The sequence below is a fragment of the Nyctibius grandis genome, chromosome 17 (genome assembly GCF_013368605.1).
Source record: "Nyctibius grandis isolate bNycGra1 chromosome 17, bNycGra1.pri, whole genome shotgun sequence".
Lineage (NCBI taxonomy): Eukaryota > Metazoa > Chordata > Aves > Nyctibiiformes > Nyctibiidae > Nyctibius > Nyctibius grandis.
The window spans coordinates 6600415-6623626 of NC_090674.1; the positions used below are offsets into that span (position 1 = coordinate 6600415).

General features: G+C 38.7%; 1 protein-coding gene across 1 annotated transcript; it reads right to left on the bottom strand.

Moving 5' to 3' along the window:
- Nucleotides 1-1475: 1475 nt before the first annotated feature.
- Nucleotides 1476-21230, bottom strand: NADK (NAD kinase). The gene is made up of 12 exons (XM_068414634.1): nucleotides 21074-21230; nucleotides 16506-16719; nucleotides 14292-14375; nucleotides 10152-10281; nucleotides 9503-9611; nucleotides 9175-9260; nucleotides 8784-8886; nucleotides 7796-7947; nucleotides 7173-7272; nucleotides 6381-6538; nucleotides 5752-5834; nucleotides 1476-4667 (listed from the first exon to the last, which is right to left on the bottom strand). Exons 2-12 carry the CDS (start codon nucleotides 16676-16678, stop codon nucleotides 4520-4522), a joined length of 1326 nt encoding a protein of 441 aa, XP_068270735.1. The 5' UTR covers nucleotides 16679-16719; nucleotides 21074-21230; the 3' UTR covers nucleotides 1476-4519.
- Between the last annotated feature and the right edge of the window lie 1982 nt (nucleotides 21231-23212).

Below are 23212 nucleotides of genomic sequence, written 5' to 3' on the forward strand. Positions count from 1 at the left end.
ATTTCTCATCTCAGCAGCATGAGTTCAATGGGAAGCCTGTTTGCAAACAGAGTATGGAAGAGGCTGGGACTGAAATTCACGTGTGCCGTGAACACTGCCATCACATTCTACTTCAGGTACATCTGTAACTTGTAGGTACCCATTCACTGCAGCTTATTAGGGAAATTTTATCTCAAAACTTCTATGAAAAAATACTCTCATCCTGTCTTGCAAACCTGAAACAAATCTATTTTATAGATGGCACAATGGAGGCACGAAGAGGTTAAATGTCTATGGTCAGCCTGCATACAGCTGATAATATCAAGAGAAAGCACCAGAGTACCAGCTGATGGCTGTGACTTCGTTCCACAAGTCAAATGTGACTATGAATTGTTGCTGAAATGGAGGAACACAATTAAGCATATTCAATCCTTTTCTAAAACAAGCAAACATGCAGCAGGTCTTGCCTAGAGCAGGACCAGTAAGGGAAGACTTTGATCTTGCAGTAGGCCTGTACTTGGTCAAAATTAGCTGAAGAAAGTACGCTTGTGCTATGCTCCTTTTATCTTCATAGCAAGGAGATGGCAGAAACAATTGTATCATTAGAAGGAAAAAGGTTGTGATTACTTTCAAGCATTTATCTCCCCCAAAAGCAGAAATGTATTATGCCTTGGGGAATTAACCCAGAAAAATGTTCTTATTCCTGACTAAAGTCTTGAGAAGTTCCTATGGAAATCTGCCTCTTCTTTTTCACAAGGTCTTGAAGTTAATACTTGTGTAGTGAAGAGCTACTACACTGAATCTGTGAAAGCTTCCCAGTATACAATCCTGTTGTAATCTGCAGACAATATCTCTGGCCTACTCTAAATTGAAGCACTTTATTTTTTGCCCAGCCACTCTAATACTGGATGTAGACAATCATTAAACCAACTGGTTCAGACAACCAACTTCACATTTTCTATTATTAAAGCAGGAGATTAATCCAGCCAGATCTGGACCAAGTCCAGAACTTGGTCACAATGTGCAAAGGCAAGGATAGAAGGGGCATTTAAACTACATTTTCCATCTTAAACTTACTAGGTATCCAAATTATCTGAGATTATTGCCCTTATCTATTTCTTTCCTCATTTTTCTACTCTTCGGCCTTCAAAAAAGTAGTTAATGTAGCCCAACTAGTTGTACAGAAGATTTGTTTCAACTTGCACAGCAAATCCAGCTTTTATTTTAAAACTTTTGAGAAAAGACTGGCATCAGGCACAAGCATTCAAAAAAGCCTCAGGTGTATTTCTAGAAAACGGATGCTACTGTCCCATGAGACATGTCAAAAACCCACCCCGGACATTTGCCTTCCAAGCAGGTAATTGTGTATACCCGATTTTATATTCTCAACAGTCAAAATGCTGCTTTACAAATCCAACTTTACAAAAAGATTTTATTGAAAGGATTGAAAAATATTTGTTTTCAACAATATTTAAAACAAGTTTTCAAAGCATTAACAATGTGTAACAGGATTTTTCCTCTTTTAAAAACTCAGTACACTGCTTTAGTCCATACTACATCAGTTGTTAATAACGTCTTAAACTGTCTGCTAGAGAATAACTTTTTAAAAAAAAAAAATTCAAAGCTTCCATTTTGGCCCTTTGTAGACTGGAAAGGATTTGTACGTACAGTGACATTTACAAACCCTTGTATTAGAAACACTGCTCTTAATCAGCAAAAACCTATGTTACTAGTACAGTTTAAACAAGTTACTTGGGGTAAGCTACATCAGCAAACTGAACTTTGATTGCCAATATAACCCAGTCTGCCTCACAGCTTTTGTTCTGGTTCAGCTGTGGTTTGAACACAAGTTACCCACACTTTAAGGAGTTAAATATGCAAAACTTGAGTGCTGTTTAAACCTCACTAGCCTGCTTGTGAACTGCCAGTTTACGGAGTAAAGGCCTTGAAAAGGGACTTTGGACAGTTAGACAAATTTGTAATGTATTAACACAGTTTGGGTTGTGTTTGGATATAAAGCAGCTGGTACAATTACAATCAATGCAGCTTTTGGAAGGAAAAGCAAAGACTAAAGTCACCATGCGACTTTCTTTCCTTTAGTGGGTGACTGTAGCCCTCTGCTTGGCTGATCAGTGATCCACACAAGGTTGTTATCGAGCAGGAATAGTTGTACAAGCAAAACTGCAGAAGCCTCAAAGCCAGTAATGCAACTGAAGCACATGACAAATTTAAAGACAACTCCTAATCTAGATCTAAGCTAGAAAAAGTAGTTAGGTAAGTTTTGATTACAGATTTCAAGAACTATGCACTCTGAAAATTACAGTTCAGCAATTTAGTCAATAATAGATTTCTTATTATAAAAAGCATAAATAAAAAGTGCTGAATATAGATTTATCTTTAAAAAAAATACTAGATAAGGCTCATTAATCATTTCGCCTCACCTCTGCAAAATGATTTCCACTTCCTAGCGTGCCTAGTATTCTTCTTGTTTCTCACTTAACAATACATTTATATAGCCACTATACCCTGTTCCTTTTCTCAATTATTGCATGTTTAAATAAAATAGTTTCAAAGCAGAAAGTCTGACACTTCTATAGTTCAAAAAGTAAACAGTTATTTAATAACCGAATACTCCACCTAGGAAACCCGTAAGCAGCTTCAAAACAGTGATAAAACAATTACTGCCGATTCAAGTGAAAGATAAATGCCAAAAGCTCTCTGGATATTCTCCAAGACGTCACAAAATTTGTCTAGACCAAATCAAACCAACATTCTATTTTACAAAATTTACAAACTGAGTATTAATTGATATTGACACATTTTCATTGTGATTTGTATCATTAACCAAGAATTTGCTTCTCTTTTATGGAAAAGTGCTCTCACCTGGATTTAATAAAATTTGACAGACTAGGGCAGCATCCAAAATGGAGGAGACACCATTTAAACCATCAGAGGACAGCAGGTTAGGCAGAGTCAGGAAATCAGTACATTTCCCATTACCACTTTGGACCACATAAACAACATAAGACAATCATGAACAGTTCAACAGAGCTTCTCGCTCCACTTTCGAGGAAATCCCACCTTAATCAGTAAACGAATTCCTCCACAATATTATGCCATAGGCTTAAATTTAACAGATAACGTCCATCCCTTTAATGACCAATGACTTTGAAAATGCTGAAGTTTGGATAGTATGATCATGAGACTGCACCACAGAGAACAGAAATGTAAACATTATACTTGGGTTTGATATTTTTCAGTTAAAGTACAGTACAAACCCTTTTTTCCCAACTAGGTTTTTTTTTGTTGTTTTTTTTTGTTTTTCTTTCATAAAAGCACATACAATAAAATATGTACATATAGAAGTTAGAAACATTTGAAAGCATCTTAAAAAAGTAAATATGAGACTTAGAATATCTTGAGTGTGCTGAAGGCACCATTGCTACTCTACTGGGAATGCGTCCTCTCATTTACCAGCCTGCCAATGCAGTATCCCTTTGTGTGTCACTCAGCACCAAGAGTCGGAAGGTACCTATGGAAGTTGAGGGCATTCAGGGCCTAGTGTAGGATATTCTTTTTCTTCAAAACAATAATGGAACTAGACAGTATAGTGGTAATTGAAGTCCAGATTCGTCTTGAACACTTGGAGAATATTTTTTTTTTTCTTACTTTATAGTCTCTAAGGCTACCATTTATTCCAGAGAATCAAACAAAAAATAAGAAAAGCCACCACATTGATGATTCCCACCAACAGGAACTGCAGAGCTACAAACTAGCTCAGCTACAAAAACGGAGATCACTGGAATAACCAAGCCCACACGAATGCTCATCCGTGCTATTTGTGGATATTTACACAGTGATGACAGCCAAGGGTCAAACACTGTTCAAAGGGGCGTAAGATATATACGTATGTATATAAAAAAAATACATATATACTTTTTTTACTAGTTCCATCTATGCATAAAAAACATTCTTCATGGGTGTTTTTTCACAGTGTGTCACATTCACAAGTAAGGAGGAAGTATTTTAAGCGCTGTCTTGATGGGGAGCTGTTCTGGGCAAGACATATTTAAGCTAACAAAGAGGAGTTTTTCTTTTTTTAAAGAAAAATTCTTTGAGTCTTTATATGCATAGCAGTCTTAAACGGAATTACAAATATACCAAATTAAACAGACTATTTTAATGCCACTTTTCTATTATGTATCTACATTCAGCCTACCATGTCATCGGTAAGTTATAGGTTACAATCAAATCTACAGATGCGGTTGTCAATACCCATCAGAAATAATTAATTTTCAGATTGCTCATGTAAAGAAAATTCAAACTGGATTACAACAATCAGAGCCTAATTTCTTCCATTCCTACTCTTGGTGGACAGGAAGTAGCACAATAATTTCCAGCCATCAGCAGATCAGAGAGATATAAGCTACGATCACTATACACGTCTGAGTTGGTGACCCCGCTTGTTAGCCAAAACCCCAAGCACGTGGAAGGGATACTGCCACTCTCCATTCCCATGAGTCTTGTTAGCTGTAGACACTCAAAATTCTTCTTCTTCAACAGCAAAGTTATTTTGCTTCTTCCGAACATTCCAGTGTAAACACTCAGCCAAGCTTTCAAACCAGTCGCTCACAGGATCTCGGAAACAGATCGAAGGAAGGGGATAGCAAGAGGTAGTGATGCTAATACTGCAACAACACAGGAATACCCCAGTCAGTCAAGGGCAGGGAACAGCCATTTTTTAAAACAAATAATCTTCTATTTGCTAGCTAACACAGTGCTATGTTCAGCCAATCCAGTAAAACAGCAAGTTTCCATAATCAAGCAATAACCAAGTCTGCAGGCTCATCTAAACAGTGAACACAGGGCTTAAAGCTGTTAACAGACACACTGTGGCAGCATTCTTTGACACAGTAAGACTACTGAACCCACTCCATGACACCCTGCAGTCTTTTGCTGGTCTTCACATCAACACCACAGGGACAAAGGAAAACGTAAGTCGCCACCTTGGCCTTTAAGTTTCAAGTTTTAACTATAAGCCACGGCACTAAGAAGTCTAGCATCTAACAAAGGGACAGATCTCCTGTTTGAATCCTTACTGGTCTCCTGATCTGCTCTGTAGATCTTTCAACCTCAGAGGAAACACAAACAGTTCAAGATGGAGTGTCATCTCAGCTATAAATTTTCCTTCCTGGCAACTTGTATGGACCAAGGAAAAAAAAGTCATCCTGAATAGCAAGTCAGCCAGTCACATATCACACAGTTGCCTTAAATCACCTCCCATTAGGAGAAGCCACCACATTTTGCATGTAAAAACTGAGGAAACTTCACACACTGCTCTCTGCTCACTCAAGGCAACAGCATCACAAGTGACCTCAACCATTCACCAAGTTACCACAGTTTAAACCACATGGTGTTATTCAGAGCCGCTGCTTACACACAACTCCTGTTGGTTTATGTCTTCTCAGACTCCTACGATTTATCTTTAAGTTAAATTTACAGAATTTTCTAAAGACACATCCATCTTCCTTGCCAAGCATGCAATGTTTACATGCTTTTGTCTTAACATTTTACTTGCTTTCACAGGAAGATCTAAAAAACTCAAGTTAAATACTTTTAGTGCCATTTGTGCTGTAAGAGGTGTTAGGGTTTATAAAAGCTTGTTTCTTCACCACCAACAACCCTTTTGACAGACATTATAGAATGAGAGAAGTGCACAAATCAGTATTTTCTATACTAATAGAGAGAAGCTACAATAAAAAAAGGCTTGACCTGTCTCCATGGCATATTTCCTGCCTCTTCCTCCCATCAAATGAAACCCATGCTGTATTCCTGGCATCTGGGGAGAGCATAATCTGAAAAAGAGAAAAGAACTAAACTTCAGGTCCAAAACCTATTTTTCAAGAGCAAGGAACAAACATCTCCTTCATCACATGAACTAAGTCCATTTTATATTCAGGTATTACATGCCTTTTTTTCTGCAAGACAGCATTAACAAAAAATAATTAGTGAATTGCACATAACTCTACCAATATACTCAAAATCTGCAATATTTGTTGGTTTAGCCCTGAAAGTAGAATTTTTCATTCCCTTAACACCACCAATTTACATGCACTTTAGCCAAAATTATGTAAAATTTTATTAGTCAGAATGCAAATGTACGTATGCACATTTTGCAGAATGTTACACAACTACAATCCTGTAGGAAGCAGTGTAAAGTACTCCGCTAGCGGGTATATTATTTTAATAAATGCATTCTTCAACCAGACTTCATCTGGCCCTCCTACAAATGAAAGAGTGCAGGAGATACACAGCATTTCTAACCTTTCTGCTTTGGTCAGCTCCACAAGGTTATTACAGAAGGTTTTAACTCAAAGAGAAATAAGATAAGAGAAGCTAACCTTGAGTTCCACTCCAGCAGGAACAACAATAGGTCTGAAAGACAATGAGTGAGGGCAGATTGGGGTGATCATTATTGCAGGAACGTTGGGATGAATCATAGAAGCTCCTGCTGCAGCTGCATATGCAGTGCTACCAGTCGGCGTGGAGACAATGACTCCTGTGAGAGGAGCAAAAATTTCACTGACATTAGCGTGACAATCAATGTGTTATTTTGGAAGATGATTAAGAAATAGCACTGTTATGAAAATGAAGCAGAGCACGTACCAACTTGTATTTCACAGGCGAATTGCAGTCTAACACACACAAAGTCAGAAACTCTCTTCTAACCCAGGCACAGCACGTTTGTTCTATGGCTGCATGTAAGTCGCATAAACTTCTACATCTCAGGTCACACAACTTTGTAACAGTGACATGCCTTTTTTTCAGGGTAAGAGCTTTAAAGACAAGCTTCTGTATTTCATGAGCCGAGATCTTAGGCCTTCAGCAAATTCCAGATGTCGAAGCAAATTTTTTCTGAGCTGTTTCTTGCCCTTAGCCCTAACACATCATACCCAAAGAAACTGCCTCTTGCCTTCGCAAGTCCATAAACAAAACTTAAAACACTTTAATGCTTCGTTGTGGAACACATTAGTTACCAGTGAATGAACATACCTATTCTTTGCACACTAATGTTTTCTGTCACCAGTGAACTGAAGCTTGAGAATTTGTTTCCATGTGAGAAAACCCTCCAATAAAATAGCAACAGCCTACACATGAACTGATAAACAATTTAACTCAAAAATCAGACTCACCATCTCCTTGCACTGTTGTTATCAGGTGTCCGTCTAGAAAGACGTCTACATTGGAAAGGTAAGAAGAAGGGCCACGATCCACTACAACTTCATTTAGGACCTGCCATGACATCAAATATTACACCAGTTCACTGTTGCTGACTTGGCAATGTAATAAATGACAAGCTGAAACACGCTTTCCAGATCTTTGAAAAATTCATGCTGATTTAGTACCTGCCAAATTAGACTCTCTCTACACTTCTGTCTTATCAAGTGCCAGCTGAAGTTTTTAGATGTTAAGAATTATTTCCAGAAGCTAGTTCCTAACAATGTTCAGGGTTTTTCTTTTCACTTATAAAAATCTTTGGGATATCCCATTTTAGAACTACTACTTTGTTTTCAGCATAGAAGGAAAATATTACTACAGGAAAGCACAATATTAGCACTTATGGTTGCAAAAAGTAATGGTGTACGCTACTTCCTCATTATTTAGTGCACATATGGTGAATTAGAGCAATATGGATCTGTTCCACACTTCGGGGCTAATGAAAGTAAACTAATGAAAAGGGGAAAGTCATAATAAAACAAGTACAAAGCAATTTACAAACAGCATATTAGTTCTTTTGTTTATTTTGCCCTCTGACCTGATATTGCATAACTTGCTTGCCCGGTTCTTTCTCTATGTTTGTAGACACTACTCCATTTTCTTCTATACCATTTTGGACTGTCATTTTCTCTCTGTGCTCTTTTACTACTTTCACTTTCAGCCTGCTTCGTAGAACGAGCGCTGCATTGCCTAGAAATGAAATATAGGAGAAAGTACACAAAAATGATATGCTGGTATAGTAAATAAAACCCTGTAATGACTAGCAAACTGTATGAAATGCCATCCATCTATTGCCTATGCTTTCAACGTTCCAAATTTCATTCACAAGATAATTTCTACGCTTGGTTAAAGCTCAAAACTAATTTTTAGTAGTAATGAGCAAAATTAAAGTCAAATTTGAATCTAGTCCTTCCTCCCTTTCCTCATCATGTAGAAAGAAAATTTAAGTTTTATATGGACATGATCAAGATTGGAAAACACTGTTAGGCTCATGTGATCTTCACTACGACCAAAGCAAAGCTTAAAGAAAATTAGTGCACTAGAAACACCTATTAAAAGACAACATTCGAGCAACATGAGAATTTTATACATCTTTTCAGGAATCTACTTTGGGTGCAACTCAACCTCATACTGAAGAAACAAGTATTTCTTTCCTCAAGTATTTTATTTGCCTGACTTCTCAGTATTTAAGCACTGCACTGCTTACAGAAACAGACTAGCAGACTTCAGAGCCACACTGTATTTGTAGGTTTAGCTGTCATTTAACATAAGTTCTGCATCATCTTTTACTTTACTCCACACAGGACAAAGTTATTTCTTAGCCATTTTCCTTTACAGAATAGTATGGAAGCAGCACTGAGTGAGTCAATGCAGTGCAATACTTCTGTTAGTCTAGTATACATTTCTTGTGACTCAATCTTTTGGGACAACCTAAATGAGTTGGTTAAGAAAAGCTACTAGGTCTTGGAAAAAGCTACAGAAAATGTAACAGAAAGAAACACCACACCTTGTCCTCTTACATTTACCTTCTATAACCTGAGTGACTTGGGACTGAAAATTCTCAAAATTAAATGGAGTAAGAAATCCAAGGGATCCCAGATGAAAAGCCATAACTGGAGGTACACTACCCTATCAATAAAGAAAAGAATTTAAAAGCTACTGAATAAAAGCAATTCATACTTCATCTAATTGCCTGTAAATATTTTGACTATTGATGTAACTTCAACTGTGCATAATAAAAACAACATATTACATACATTCTTTTCAGAAGGAACAGTGTAAAACAGGCTTGATAAAAAAAGGAATGAACAGCAAAGGACAAATGCCAAACTCGGCAACAAACAGGGAAAAAAAACAACCTTTAAATGCTTCAAAGAGAAAAAGAGGTCTTTAAGTCCATTTCCCACAAAGACCAACCTGGAAAAGCGAAGAAGCATAAAGTAAGGTCCCATCTCCTCCCAGGCATATGATAAAGTCTATCTGATTGGAGATATCATCATAATCTAGAAGCAACATTGAAATACAAATTTTGAATTAAGTTTTATCAACAGCCTTAATTTCCTAACATAAATTAAGTGCAGCATGCCAACACCCACTCACAAATATTTAAAAAAAACACAACTAAGACATAACAGCTGTTTGCAAAAGACACAGTAGCTTAACAAACTTGACCCAATGACTAAGGAAATATCAAGACAAATAAGCAATATACTTCAACACTGCTTCCAAGAAATCATTACCATACCTTCTCTGAAGGTGCAAAATTTCTTCTTCACTGGTCCAAAATTATCATCATTAGCTATAGCAGGGTCTTCCAATACTTTTTTTTCTACATACACTATCATATTGTTCTCCTTGAGAGAGGTAAGATAAGCTTGTTAATAACCTCTTAAAATGACAAAGTATTTGACTCTCCCCATAATTTGCATTAGTTTAAAACATATAACATTTTACAGAAGTGGTCTGCATCTGTTGGTTGTGGGGTTTATTTTTAATGTGTGGTCTAATTGTAATGACAATTTTGCAGCATGCACAGACCATCTAATAAATTAAACTAAACTTTGGAATATACATTACATGACACAGTACCGTTGCTATGTTTGTTCAAGGCTTAAAGGATTAAGCTTTTTATACCCCATTCCCTGTAATTTAGAACTGCAAACAGAATGAAGGAAAGTTTTTACTTTATTTTTTTTTTAAGCTCTGTACTTAAAGTACTTAAGAACTGATCTCAAGCTCTAAAACAAGTTTTACTACTGCCAGTGCAATGGGTATAACAATTTGTTTGCACTACACAATTCTGCACATTCCACATTCAACAGAATCAGTAACTGACAGCCGGTTAGATGTAAAATTTTTAATTGTGGTAAAAAATTGTGTTTACATTTCATTACCTCAGTAAGATACACACAAAGCTCTTTAAAAGGCTGCAGCAAACTGGCATCATGTATCTTCTTAATAACAAGGACGCTCTTGGGAGGTTTGTTCCATGTCAACCGCTGGCTTGCTGGATCCTGAATGTGCCTAGAAAACAGAAAAAAAGGCAATGTCAAGACAGTTTGCTTTGACAACATTCTGGTCAGTTAAGAATACATCCTTAAGTATAACTGCATGGAGTCCCAGAACAATAGAAAGAAGGATGCAGTAGTTTGTATTGTAATGATGCTTTTTCCCCTATGAGGCAAATGAGTGCTTCACTCTATTAAGATGGTATCACAGTATTAACGTCCGTTCTTGTAACTGCTGCCATGCTAAAGCCACGTGCCAACAGGGGCTTTAAACAGAAGCATGACAAAAGCTCTTGGATCAAGGTCTTGAACTGACATCTTCGCTGATGCTTCCAGCCATAATGCTTTCCTCTATCCTGTTCTAGTGCTCTCAAGCTGACTCAAAATAAGGAGAAAATCCAATTAGAGAATCAGAAAAAGCCACAGCATAAAATTAAAATTTTTTCCCATCCAATACTGCAAGTCAAACAGCTTAAGTCAATGTAAATTTAAAAAATAGTGTGATAGTTCCAACCCAAATATTATTTTTTTTCTTTTTAGCAATGTTTCCTTCAGCATTTTTTCACTGACACCAGTACACAGTCACAGTTTTCTCAATACAGTTTGAAGCCTGTAGATGCAGACACAAATTCTACAGTTTTTCTACTAATACTAAACAACCCTCCCACAAGAGAAGGGCAAATAATTAAGATTCACATGGTCATCTGTACTAAATCCTCAAGATAAGCCTTAACAACTGTGAAAAAGCTACAGTACATGAACTCTATTCTGGGAAGTCTACACTTGCAACTCTTACACTTCCTCTCATAAAGCCTCATAAATAAAGAGCTTACACAGGAACAGATGCCTGGATACTTCTATTCCAGCAAACATGACAGATATGTAACTTTTGTGCAAAATTTCTTTAAAACTCTAATCTATATATTATTGTAGTGTTGATCCCAAAACAAGTTTATCTGCTTAAAGTAGCACAACTACTATTTTAAATTAAAAGAAAAAACCACTAACTTTAAAAAGTATTTTAAAACTACTGTCTGCCTATTTTCAGGACAGCATTCGAAGACTTGAGAACCTCAGGAACTAAATATATGTACACAAATAATTTTGTGGCTTTCAAGAGGGTTCAGTAACAGAACCCTCATGTTGCTCTATAATACATTTAGTTGATTTAGGAATACCCAGCTGTATTTTCCTTCTTTTATATCTAAGTTACATAATTTCACAGTTGTATTTCACATGTAACAAGCATCCCATCCTATTCCATAGGGTGTAGATATAATCCGTAAAGCAAAGCAGATTAGTATAAACGCTGAACAAGCCAAATTTACAGAGAGATTTGGATTTAGCACTTCAAGGGTTAAAATAAAACAGATGATGATGCTGGAGGTGGAATAACCTGTTCATTTTACTTTCCAAAATGCCACATTCTACATATAAATGCAGCAGAAACTATAAATTAATGAAGTAGTCTAATACCAATAATGTTTACTAACAATCAGTGCCATCTCTCTCTCTCTCTAAATATTATTACATAACACAGAAGAATACAAACACGCAGTTACACTCGGTATCACACACAGGACTTCAACATTACATTATGTTCCATCTCATTGTATTTTACAGTCAAGGAATCACAGACTAGTGGAGGCTGGAAGGGCTCTGGAGATAGTCTAGTCCCATCCCCTGGCTCAGTGTAAGGGCGCTTTGAAGATACCACACTCGGTCTCAAATATCGCCATGAATCTGACCTGACTATGAATTTGGAAGGCTTCCTCTGACTTGACTAACCAACAGCTAAACTGAAAATAAAATCAGAAGAGTTGCATTAATGTTTATTGCTGCCGAACAGTGGCAAAGGAACTGAAGCTGCAGTTTCATATGCTATTTTCAATACGAATGGTGACTAAGGAAGTGTTTTATATACTAAAGTTCATGTCATAAAATTAAATTCCTCAAATCTCAATACTGTTAAAAGGTAAAAAATACACATAGAGAAACGACCCCCAAAACCATTTCAAGATGATTAGGCTACCTGCTAAAGCTGGCAAAGAACTACAGATTGCAGCACTACTTAATAACCACTCACTTAATAAACCTAGAACTACTACAGACTTCATTCAAATGAAAGACAGTCTGCGTATTTCAACTGTACTCACCAATTCCATGTAGTTCTACTAAATGAGAGATTATTCATAACATGCTCCAAGATCTTCATGTTTCTTTCCAGGAGGCAGGCAAATGCAACAGCTCCAAAAAAAAGCCTGAGGCTTTTATCACTTATTAATAAACTGCTACCTCAAAAGAAAATGCTTTTCTCTGAAAAATTTTTTCCCAGTTAAGTATTTCAATCGTTCCCAATAAAAAGTTCTGAGGCTTTACAAAAAAAAACCTATATAAAACATTTATTACATACCTTCAGAAGCAAGATTTCATAAGAAAAATCCCATTTCAAGAAAGAGTTTACCAACAGGTATTTGACCTCCCCTCTCCTCAACAACACAAGTACCTGATTCTTTTCTCACTGAATACTCATTCGGTTCATCTGGTCATCTTACATAACAGTCTTAGGCAAGCAGGTTTTTCAAAACAATCATCAACACTAGCACTTAAAGAGACACCAAGACCTGTACTAACTTATTCATGTACATAAAAACAAACTCTTCTGTTAAGAAATTCTCTCCAGTGAAAAGAGTTAAACAATATTACTGACTGTAGAGAAGCAAAACCCAAACAAGGTTTTGCTTGTTTTTAGAAGGCACAACAAAAACCTTACATATAGTAAGAACAGTAATTTACAACTTGGTCTTCAAATAGTGCTTTCCTTCAATGACCTGAGAGCACCTCTACGCCCCAGCTACTCCAAACACTGCATAAGCAGTCTTTGCCCTGGCAAGTAGCGTGCGTTTAGTATCGCCTGCAGCCTCTGCACTCATCTGATCTCACAGGGTAGTTATATTGTACCACGCTGGCCCAGCCCCTGGGGAGGAGCGTGTTCATCCCAGTCAGGTGGGTAAACACACCACACAAGCTGGGTTCCAGATGAACGGCAGCACTCCAAGCCACAACTTTAGAAAAGACAGGAAGAATGAGGAAGCTAAGAGTTACTGTACACCACAAGATTTCCGCCACACCTTGTAGGAAAAGTTAGGAAAACACCAACCTGTTTTGAGCAAGACTACTACTATCTAGGTAAAGATTTAGGCAAATATTTAAACCCTAGTACCTTACGTTTAACTGAAATAACAACGAAATAAAACTTTTTAAAGAGACAAAAATAGGAACCACTAACTTGGTTAATTTGTAGAACCCTGACATTCCTCGTTTGACCAAGTCAAGACATCATTTATTAAGTATATAATACATGGTGTAAAAGCAACACTTTTATACCATCCAACCTACAAAATTAAATTGTTTATATGCCTGCTAAGCAGAAACAGACCCTTATTTTCACATTAAATTTATCATCAGAGTCTAAAAGCAAACTTGCCTCAGTGATATTCATACACTGAAAGTGCCATAGATCAAATACAAAAATTCAAACTACTACCTCAAACACATAATACCAAGAGAGGTAGAAGGCTTTCCTCAAATTTCACAGTACACACAACAATTTCTCCTCCTTTCTTTGTGTTGTCCATAAGAATTTTTGTTCCTCTATCATTCAGAAACACTGCTCTTCACGTATTTCAAGTTGATGGAATAGCTTCTCTGTGTCATAATTAGATGCTGTAAGGGTGTTTAATAGACATGGCGAGTTTACTGTTAATTATGTTGGAAAGTGTTTACTACAGTTGTCATTGTTGATATCAAACTATGGATTGCAGATTATGCACAACATGTCTGAACAAAACTGATAAAAATGGCAGGCCAATTTTGGCAATGCAGACCCCAAGCTGGCAATCAAGCAACATGAAAATCTCTAAATATCAGGTAAAATACAAACAATGCTTGTTAGGGGGTGAATAGTGGAAAAGCAAACTCTTTTCTTTCAAACAGCATAATACCATTCATTTGACAAGTACTTACATAATCGTTTTAGGATTTTGCAGCATACAGGCCTTTGGTCCAAATGTGGTCACTGGGCATGGTCCATGCAAGGAGCGTGTTCTCCTAAATATACATATATATAAAAAAAAAAATCAATAAGTAAAAGAAATGTGATGATAAACTGGGTATAATTAGCTCCCCAACCACCAACACCACTTCTTTGAAAAAGCAGCACTAGGCAACACAAGGCAAAGCACATTTCTTAAACCTACATTTGTGGTTGACCAGCCAAGGTAATTTTACACCTATTAGCTCTCACATTTCAAATCTAAAACTTAACTCCTGTACCTGCTCCTTGAAAGTGATTTTAACTGAAGCTTCCCGAACAGTTTATCCCCTTCACATACTAAGTAATCACTTCCTAAATGTTAGTACCAGGCACATATTCTTCTTGCTTTGTGCAAACTGAAGATGAAATAAATACAAGCATCACAGTCACAAAGAAGATAGATACAGTCAAGTTTCCTCAAGTTAGTTCTGTGAATTCATGTCAAGCCTACAAAGGTTCTAATCAGTCTCAAATAATTCAAATAATGAAAATAAGTATTTCATTTCCTATATCTAACACAGAACTGGTATTTGTTTTTCAAATATTTTTTTCCATTTATAAGCCCAGGCATGACTAATCCAGCCAGATAAGATTATTAGTAATTATAAAGTTTACCTTATTTACATTAAAACAGAAAAATGAGCAAGGCCTGAGATGATCAGAGATTAATGTGTGTACCAATATGTGTAAAGGAATGGTAAGTCTCTTATCTACTTGTGAACAATTTCACTTGAAATCAGGACAATTAAATAACACCCTGGAAACATCACCTCCCACTTCTTGCTCCACTCAAGCTTCTCCCAAATAACTGTCTTTTTTGCCTGCTTTCAGCACAGGTCGTTACTCCATGCCACTCCCAGTAACTGGCTAAACTCTGTTCCTACAAGAAGCACTCAATATCCACATCTGACCTTCATGACATTCAAACGAAGTTTTATCTGCAAGCTGTAATTAATAACCGGTATATATTTTGGTTGAGGTTTTACTTGGGTTTATTAGTACTCAATCTATGCACTATTCAATCAACGGAAGGTAAAATGCTTGAGTGAACAGAATTCAAAGTTGTTTATATAAGACTGTCTTTGCTAAGAATGAGCAGCAATGCACTGGAAATTATACATCTTTTAGGAAAAGATCCTTGTCACTTCAAAGCACAGGCAGCTACTCCAATTTGAATAGTACATAGAAAACTGAGATCACTTTCTGACATTCTGCAAAATGCCTCGTGACAACTTTGCACTAAATTGAAGACAGGCAGTGAATGAATGCAGAGCACCTTAATGAAAAAAAAACCTCATAAACAATAACCCTAATGCAAACCACAACGGGAAGGGTCTACAAAGATCACTTCTAGTTTAAAAAAGAAAAAGTAGTTATTTAGCTAGAAGATAATAATATACAAATTTAGACCACATGGTCTTTTACACAGGTTGAGTGAAGTCTAGATTCTTAAAGGTTTAAGTGGAGAAGGGAAAATACACCAGTTGAACACCACGCTTTTAACATAAAGTCTCACATACTGACTGACACACAACATGGTAGCTAGAACAGCACAGTCAGAGCCCAGTCCTTTGTGAACATCTCCCAAAAGCGTTAAAGTACACTGACTTTCTGAGCTACATATGCAAAGCAAGTATTTTCCTAACCTTTTAGCCTCTTCAGATAAAGGCTTTTATTATGCGTCCCTTCACCACAAAGCTTGTCCCTGCGATCTTCAGCCTCACCCATACACGCTCTGCCTTGCCAAGAGCATTCCTACCAGCAAAGCAGTAACGCTGGATGAGAATTTCATCTGTTGAGAAACTCCTCCATGATTCTGTCCGTGCTTTTATAGAGGGTCACAATGGAAGTAAAAGTTCTGCTTATGCTTCCCACAAGTTCAAGATACACTACTGCCACAGCGTGCTATTCGGTATTTACAATGGGTCCAAAGATCACAAACCAGAAGTTCTATCCAGGCTGTCCACATGACAAGAGCCTTGCAACTAGATTACAAATTTGGCTGAAAAAAATGGGCGTTTCTCACTGCTGTGAAACAATCTGCAAACAGGAACTTACTTTCTTTGAAAGAGGAGTGAAAAATCTAAATAACTTAATTTTTTTTTCTTAAAGGTAGCAACAATAGGAAGAACCAAGAGCCATACCGGAATTCTTTGGTGCTTCCTAGGGCTGGTGAAGCAGACAAACTTCGTGACTTAGCTCGTCCCCGGCTAGTATTGCTCCACTCCTCATCATCGTGACATGTTGAGCAATGATAAGCAGAATCTGAACTCACATCAGCCTTACTGGTACACAGTTTTTCTCGATTCATCTCCATACTGGAAGTGCAGAAATCTCAGTGAGAGAGAAATTCAATTCCTGTGGAAAAACACCAGGAGAAAGGGGATAGGGAGGAGAGAGAAGAAAAATCTCAGTATTAGCAAAGCTAACAGAGTAACTACTAAGCGCTGAGTTTACACACTTTGATAAACACTTCTCAAAAGGATCTGGGCAATTGAGACGTTCTTCAAGGTAATCAGAAGATTGTCTTCTTCTGTAAAGAACGACCAGAATTAAAACACATGTTCCCAGATTTAGAAAAGGCTCAATATAAAGTTGTTTCAAGACCAGCACAGATTCACATCTCCAGTTATATACAGGATAAAATAAATTTACTTTAGATGTTAAAGAGGAAGAAAAGCTTCAAATATTTGCCAAGGAATCAAGACTCAGGAAAATTAGGTGATATATATATTGAACAAATAAAACTAGAATACTCCAAGCTATAAATGAAAAAAGACCTGTCAAAGTAAGCAAAAAAAAAAATGCAATAGAGATAACCTTAATAAACTTCAGTTCTTCACAAAAATGAGATTAACACCAAGCTGAGAAGAGACTCAGACTCAAAAACAAGTTGGAGGACGATACTGAAGTTCTTAAATCATTTGTGGCAAACTGGGCAAATGGTCCAGAACAAACAACATGAAATAAGGGCAAACATGAAGTATTTCACTTCCACAAATAATCAGCTCAAATAAAAGATAAACAGCTGACTAGACAGCAATTTTGCAGAAGTAAAAAAAAAACAAAAAAACAAAACCAAAAAACCCCAACAAAACCAAAACCCAAACTTTAAACAACCCTCCTTCCCCAAAAGTACTAGAAATCCCGTATGTAAGTTCTCATCATTATTTGAACCAAGCAGAAGCCTTATCAGAATATAAATAGAAAGCAACTTTCAGTGTATAAAAAAAACACTAGACTATAAACAAATAATATCTAAGATAAGGCAGTCTAGAGGAACAGCACATTCCTTAAGGCAGCTGATTTCAACACGGGGAAAAAGTTGGTTCATTAAAAATTTGCAGGTGTTTTTAAACCAGTTTTGTCACTTGGGATGCGCTTCCCACCGTATCCTGTAGAGAATGGACCACAACACGACTGTAACCATTAAAGTGGACTATGGCTCTGGAAAATACTTGCAGAATCCAGAGGATGACAATCTCCACAATTTTATTAGTACTACGTTTCAGAGCATCCCAACTTTCAGGTAACAAAAGCATCAATAAAGTGAAGCTGCAATTTTAGAATGAGCACTGGCTCATGACTAAATTAGACACAACCACCACGTGATCAAATTAGAATACACTTTTGCTCCCACCGTAGATTACGTTTACCCTAAAAGAACACCACTACAAAGAGGTACAATTACTGTCATCCATTAATAATTTATAAGACCCTGCACTTGTAAAGGATTCAATGTTTAGTTGTTGGTTACTCATTGCTTAGTATCATCTGTGACCATGACTTGGCAAATAGTAACTTCAACACATTTATAATTTTTTTACAACTAAAATCGGAAAAACGTAACTCCATTTTCAGACAACTTTAAGCTCAACATAAATTTTGTGCCAGTTAGTTGATTTATGCACATAATTACTCTGATTGTGCAAGCACATATGTAAAACAGACTGTAAAATCTGACTCAAACAACATAAATTATTTTTAATAGATTTTAATTTGTATTACCTTTTATCACAACCTCATCAAGCTTCAGGAATACATCTTTGGCTGGTTGTTTCTGAACCAGCTACAGAAAATAAGTCATTTAGGTATCTCGGTTTCAGAAAAGAAGTGATTTTAACTGAGATATTCAGCCAATAAAAATGCTGGAGAGATAATTATTCATCAATGGAGGAGATCAGCTCCTCAAGAATAATCCAGACAGGAAAAAAAAAATACACTGGAACGGGTGGAGGAGAAAAAGCAGATACCAACAACTGCTGCAACTGTGTTTTATTATCAAATTTAGAAACCACGTATTTCCAAAAGAAACCCTATCCTCACCGAATTACCCTAGGAAATATACCAAATAGTTGTTTTTATCATTAGTTAGCTCTCACACTTAGAGCTTGATCTGGGCCTAGGAAAAGAAAAATTGCAACAACAGTTAACAACGTGTATGGAAATGCAACATCTATGAAAGCAGTTTATGGAGAATTAGTTTTCTCAGTAACTTAAACAGTTGACACATATGCATCCTATTCCACAGCATCTCCCCTAAGAGGTGCAGAAAACAATAATTTATATAGTAAGCAATAAATAAGGTGTGTTTCCAAATGATTGTTTGAAGTATCTTCATCTGACAGATGCTGCCAATAAAGAAAGTCAGATTAGCACAAAACTGGAAGTAAGACTGTGCACAGGCCTACTAAACACAGCCCAAGAACTTGATATTCCTTCCGTGTAATACCTTCCAATTCAGGATGGTTTAACCACAGCTTACACCACGTACTGTTTAATTAACATTCCTCACAAGACCTTTATTAAATAAGCAGACTTGACGTAAGGACAAAACTATCACTGAACAGCTTCCAGGACTGGATCCAAAAACCTTAAGCACATGTCCACAAATCAGTGAAAGGCTGCTCTGGTCTAAGTCATGTCCAAAATTAAAAAAAAAAAGTTCAAAAAAGTATTTGGATGTTCAGCACTACAGAATGAAGGACAATTGAGAAAGTGTTAACATTTAATGTTATTTCTGTGATGGAGACACGAAGTAGCCCGCTGAGTCACCTCACACATGTATCCAACCTTTTACTGTAGTTTCCCATCTTCAACTTCTCTGTTGTTATAAATGAACTCTCCCATTAACTAGAACTTCACCAAAGTTTCATCAAACCATCTCTATACAGAAGGATACGATACCATAACATCCCCAAAGCTTTACTACATTGCTCAACTGTTATCAAGGAATCACACTCCAGGTCGACTGTAAGAGCCCTAGCTACAAAGCAAGTCTGAAACAATTCTGCTGAGCTTTCATATATATGTAATCCACATCCAGGTGGCCGAGTAAGAGTTATGTGCCCTCACATCTTAAAAAGTCATCCTCTCCGCTGTTTGATCCCACTGAATAGCACACAAGGAAATAAGATCTTTCCATGCAAGCAGCTACACAAGCAGCAGAAGGCTGCCAATCATCAAGCGATTTAATTTTTTTTTTAATAAGCATGCTTGTGAGGTGTTATTTTGTAACAAACTTTTCCTGTCAAATGCATTGCCCTAATCATCACAATTTGAGCATTACTGCAGGGTCGGTCCTGACCAAATACTCACGTTACTTTTAACACACCTTCAAGACTACAGCATTTCTACTAATTTCTTAGAAATTGCATCAGCCATTCAAAATTCATTTTGTACATTATCAACCTCATATTAGGGCATAAGAGGACGTTATGCCCAAAACTGGTACCACTTGCCCCATTGCTGCAGACCCCTGTTTGCTTAATCACTTAATTCTGTGGAGAAGTTTTTTTATTATTATATTTTGCTGGAGAAAGCACTCCAATAGAGGTTACATGCATATGACTCTGTCCCTAAGGCACTAAACCTCCTCTCACCCAAAAAAGAAGGAACAACTGTATTGGCTAGACAAAACTTCTGTTTTGGTTTAGTTTAGAACTCATATTCTAGTGTGCCTGAAGAAAAAAAAACAACCCAAAATAATATTCCATGTTGAAATGTAGCGGTCTGACAGCAGCTGAAATTTATTAGCGTATTTTTTGATTACATACTCAAGTGCTATTTCTACTAAAAACCACATAGTATGACTATCACGTGCTGAATACCCAGGGAAAACAAGTCCATTTGTTAACGCTTCCGCTTCGGAAACACCAACACACTCACCTCCGATGTCAGGGAACGGGCACTAATAACCTAAACCTCATCGCCATCCCTTTAGTCAGAAACGTGGATGTTAAAACAAACGAACGAGGAGGTGGATCCACAGAGTGATGGGTGACCAGGAGACCGCGGGCCAGATTAAGTGGTTTTACTCGTTATCCCGTCGGGAACTGTCCTACCTCAGGGCTCCTCGCCGCTCACCGCACCACAGCATCCCCGCCGGAGCCCGCCTGGGTTCGCAGGCGCTCCCTGGCACCCCGCGGAGGGACCGGCCGCAGTTCCCCCGTCGCGGCTGCCGCCGCGGGCAACAAGCGCCTCCGGGCCGGGCCGGCCCGCGGGACCATCCGCGGTGGATGCGGGCGCCGCGGCTGCCGCCTGCCCCGCGCTGGCGCCGGGGGACGGAAGCCCAAGCGGCCCGGTCGCCGCGCAGCGCCCCGCGGGGACACGCACCGTCCCCGCCGCGGGAGGCCGCCTGGCGCGGCCGAGCTCCTCCGGGGGCTCCCCTCAGCGCAACCGCCCTCCCGGAGCCCGGCGGCTCCCAACTCACCGCGCCCCCGGCGGCTCCCCAGTCCGGCGGAGCGTCCCCGTCCCGGCTCCTGCCCCTTCAGAGGCCGGCACGTCGACCCCGACGGTGGTGGCGGCGGCCGCGGCTGCTCGCGGGCAGTGAGCGGGGCCGGCAGACCCTGCGCGCCTCCATCGTCCTCTCCCCGCCTCCTCAGCGGCCTCGGCCCCGCGGGCGGGGCACCGCGCATGCGCCACAGAGCCGCCCTCAGGCTCGCGCCCCGCCCCTGCGCAGCCCGGCAGGGCGGGGCCGCACGGCTGCGCTGACCCCGCCGGGCAGCGGGCGCGTCGCTGCGCATGCGCGGTGCGGGCGGGTCGCTGCTCTTTTTCACTCGCTTGTTGCTTTTAATTAGCAATTAGCCGGAGCGAGAATTAGACCCCGCAGAAGGCTGCGGAAAAGGAGAATGGGCCGAACGTTAAGAAAGGGGCACAACCCTTCAACACCCGCCGCAGAATCCACCGTAACAGCGTTGACCAAGGGATGGTCCGAGGATGAAGCGATACACCCTCCTCAAGAAGCAATTAATTACATCCTCCTCAGACTAACAAAGCGCAGGCTTCTCGAGGCCAAGCGTTCATAATACTGCAACTTAATTCTGCAGTTGCCTCTCAGTTGGCCACTCCCAAGTACAGGACCACACATTTTAGAAGGTGCCAGGTGTGTAACACACATAACCTCACCTGTGACATGTAATCTAAGGACAGGCACAGTTATTGGAATCACTCTTAACTACAAACAGAAGCTCCTGAAATGCAAGAAACCATTTTCCAATCTCTCTTTGATTTGAAACCAAATTTTGAGCAAGGGTGAAACAAAACAAAAACGGCATTTGGTTTCAGTCTGCATCCTATCTTGAAATCATCAGGAACTTTGTCACAACCTTCAACAGAGGTAGGATCAGGCCCCTATATAGATGCCAACAAGAAAACAATCCCTCACAGTTACCAAAACCAATCAGGTTTTCTAATTTCTAAACTGCATTTTCAACCAGCACTACTTTAAAGAGATCATAGACTCATACATGTAGCTCACTGGATCGCATATCAGGATAAATCCACCAAGTGAGAACAAATTACACCATCGGAGTATGTGGCAATTTGGGATTTTTTTTTTTCTTCTTCCTATAGGCAGAAATTTATATTTTCAGGAAACTGGGGAGCTGCAAAGAACTGACAGTCAATAAATGACGAGATAAACTTGAAAAAGAGGAAGCAGTTGCTACACATGGGGAAACACCACAGGCAATGTTACAGTGCTTTTTAGAAAGTGCAGTAACTTGAGTCACCATTTCTCATTAATCATCCTTCCAGACAACGTTAAGAGCCCAGTCTGCAAGGAATTAATGAAACAATATACAGTTCTATAAAGTTAATGATATCTTGGAGACTCAAATGTCTTTCAGGTGCTGAAAGAGATATTCAAACTGTAAAGGGACAACACAACATGACACTAGGAAGGATTACAGCACTAACTTTACTATAGCACTAACACAGTGCCTTGGTTAACCATGCCTGTCCGTACCCAACTACTGACTACAAATGCTAACCAAGGAGTAAATTTTTATTTGAGTTGGCTCTTGGGATGGATTTCTCCAAATTCATTAAGATGAAAGAGATAAACCACCACTAGAACCATTTTCCACAAGAATATATATTGGCTGTTAAAAAATAAACATTTCGAAGTGGCAGGGTTTTTTCCCACGCACAGTAACTTCATGCAGTTGCTCAACATTTCACAAGAGGCATGAACTCTGCAACATGATGAACACTTATCCTCATTAATTGGTGGAGATAAGACTGCTAATCAGCTGAGCCTATCCTATTTATAAAAGAGCTACAGTTACAACAGCAGCTCTGAGCTGCCAGGTTCAACAGCGACCTTGGAAGCTCTGCTTGCTGGTCTGGGTGAATATAACAGACAGACTGGTAACACCTCTTCCCTCCTCTACAGACTGAAGAACCATGAGAAACAGAAGAGTCTTATGTCACTTTTGAGCATGTCCTCCCTAACACCATGATCAGAAGAGAGTAGCTAGCACTCTAACCCAGGTTGTGCTTCCTTTCTCCCAGGGAAGACACAGGGGAAACATAGAGAAACGTTGGCAGTAACATTGCAAAATAACCT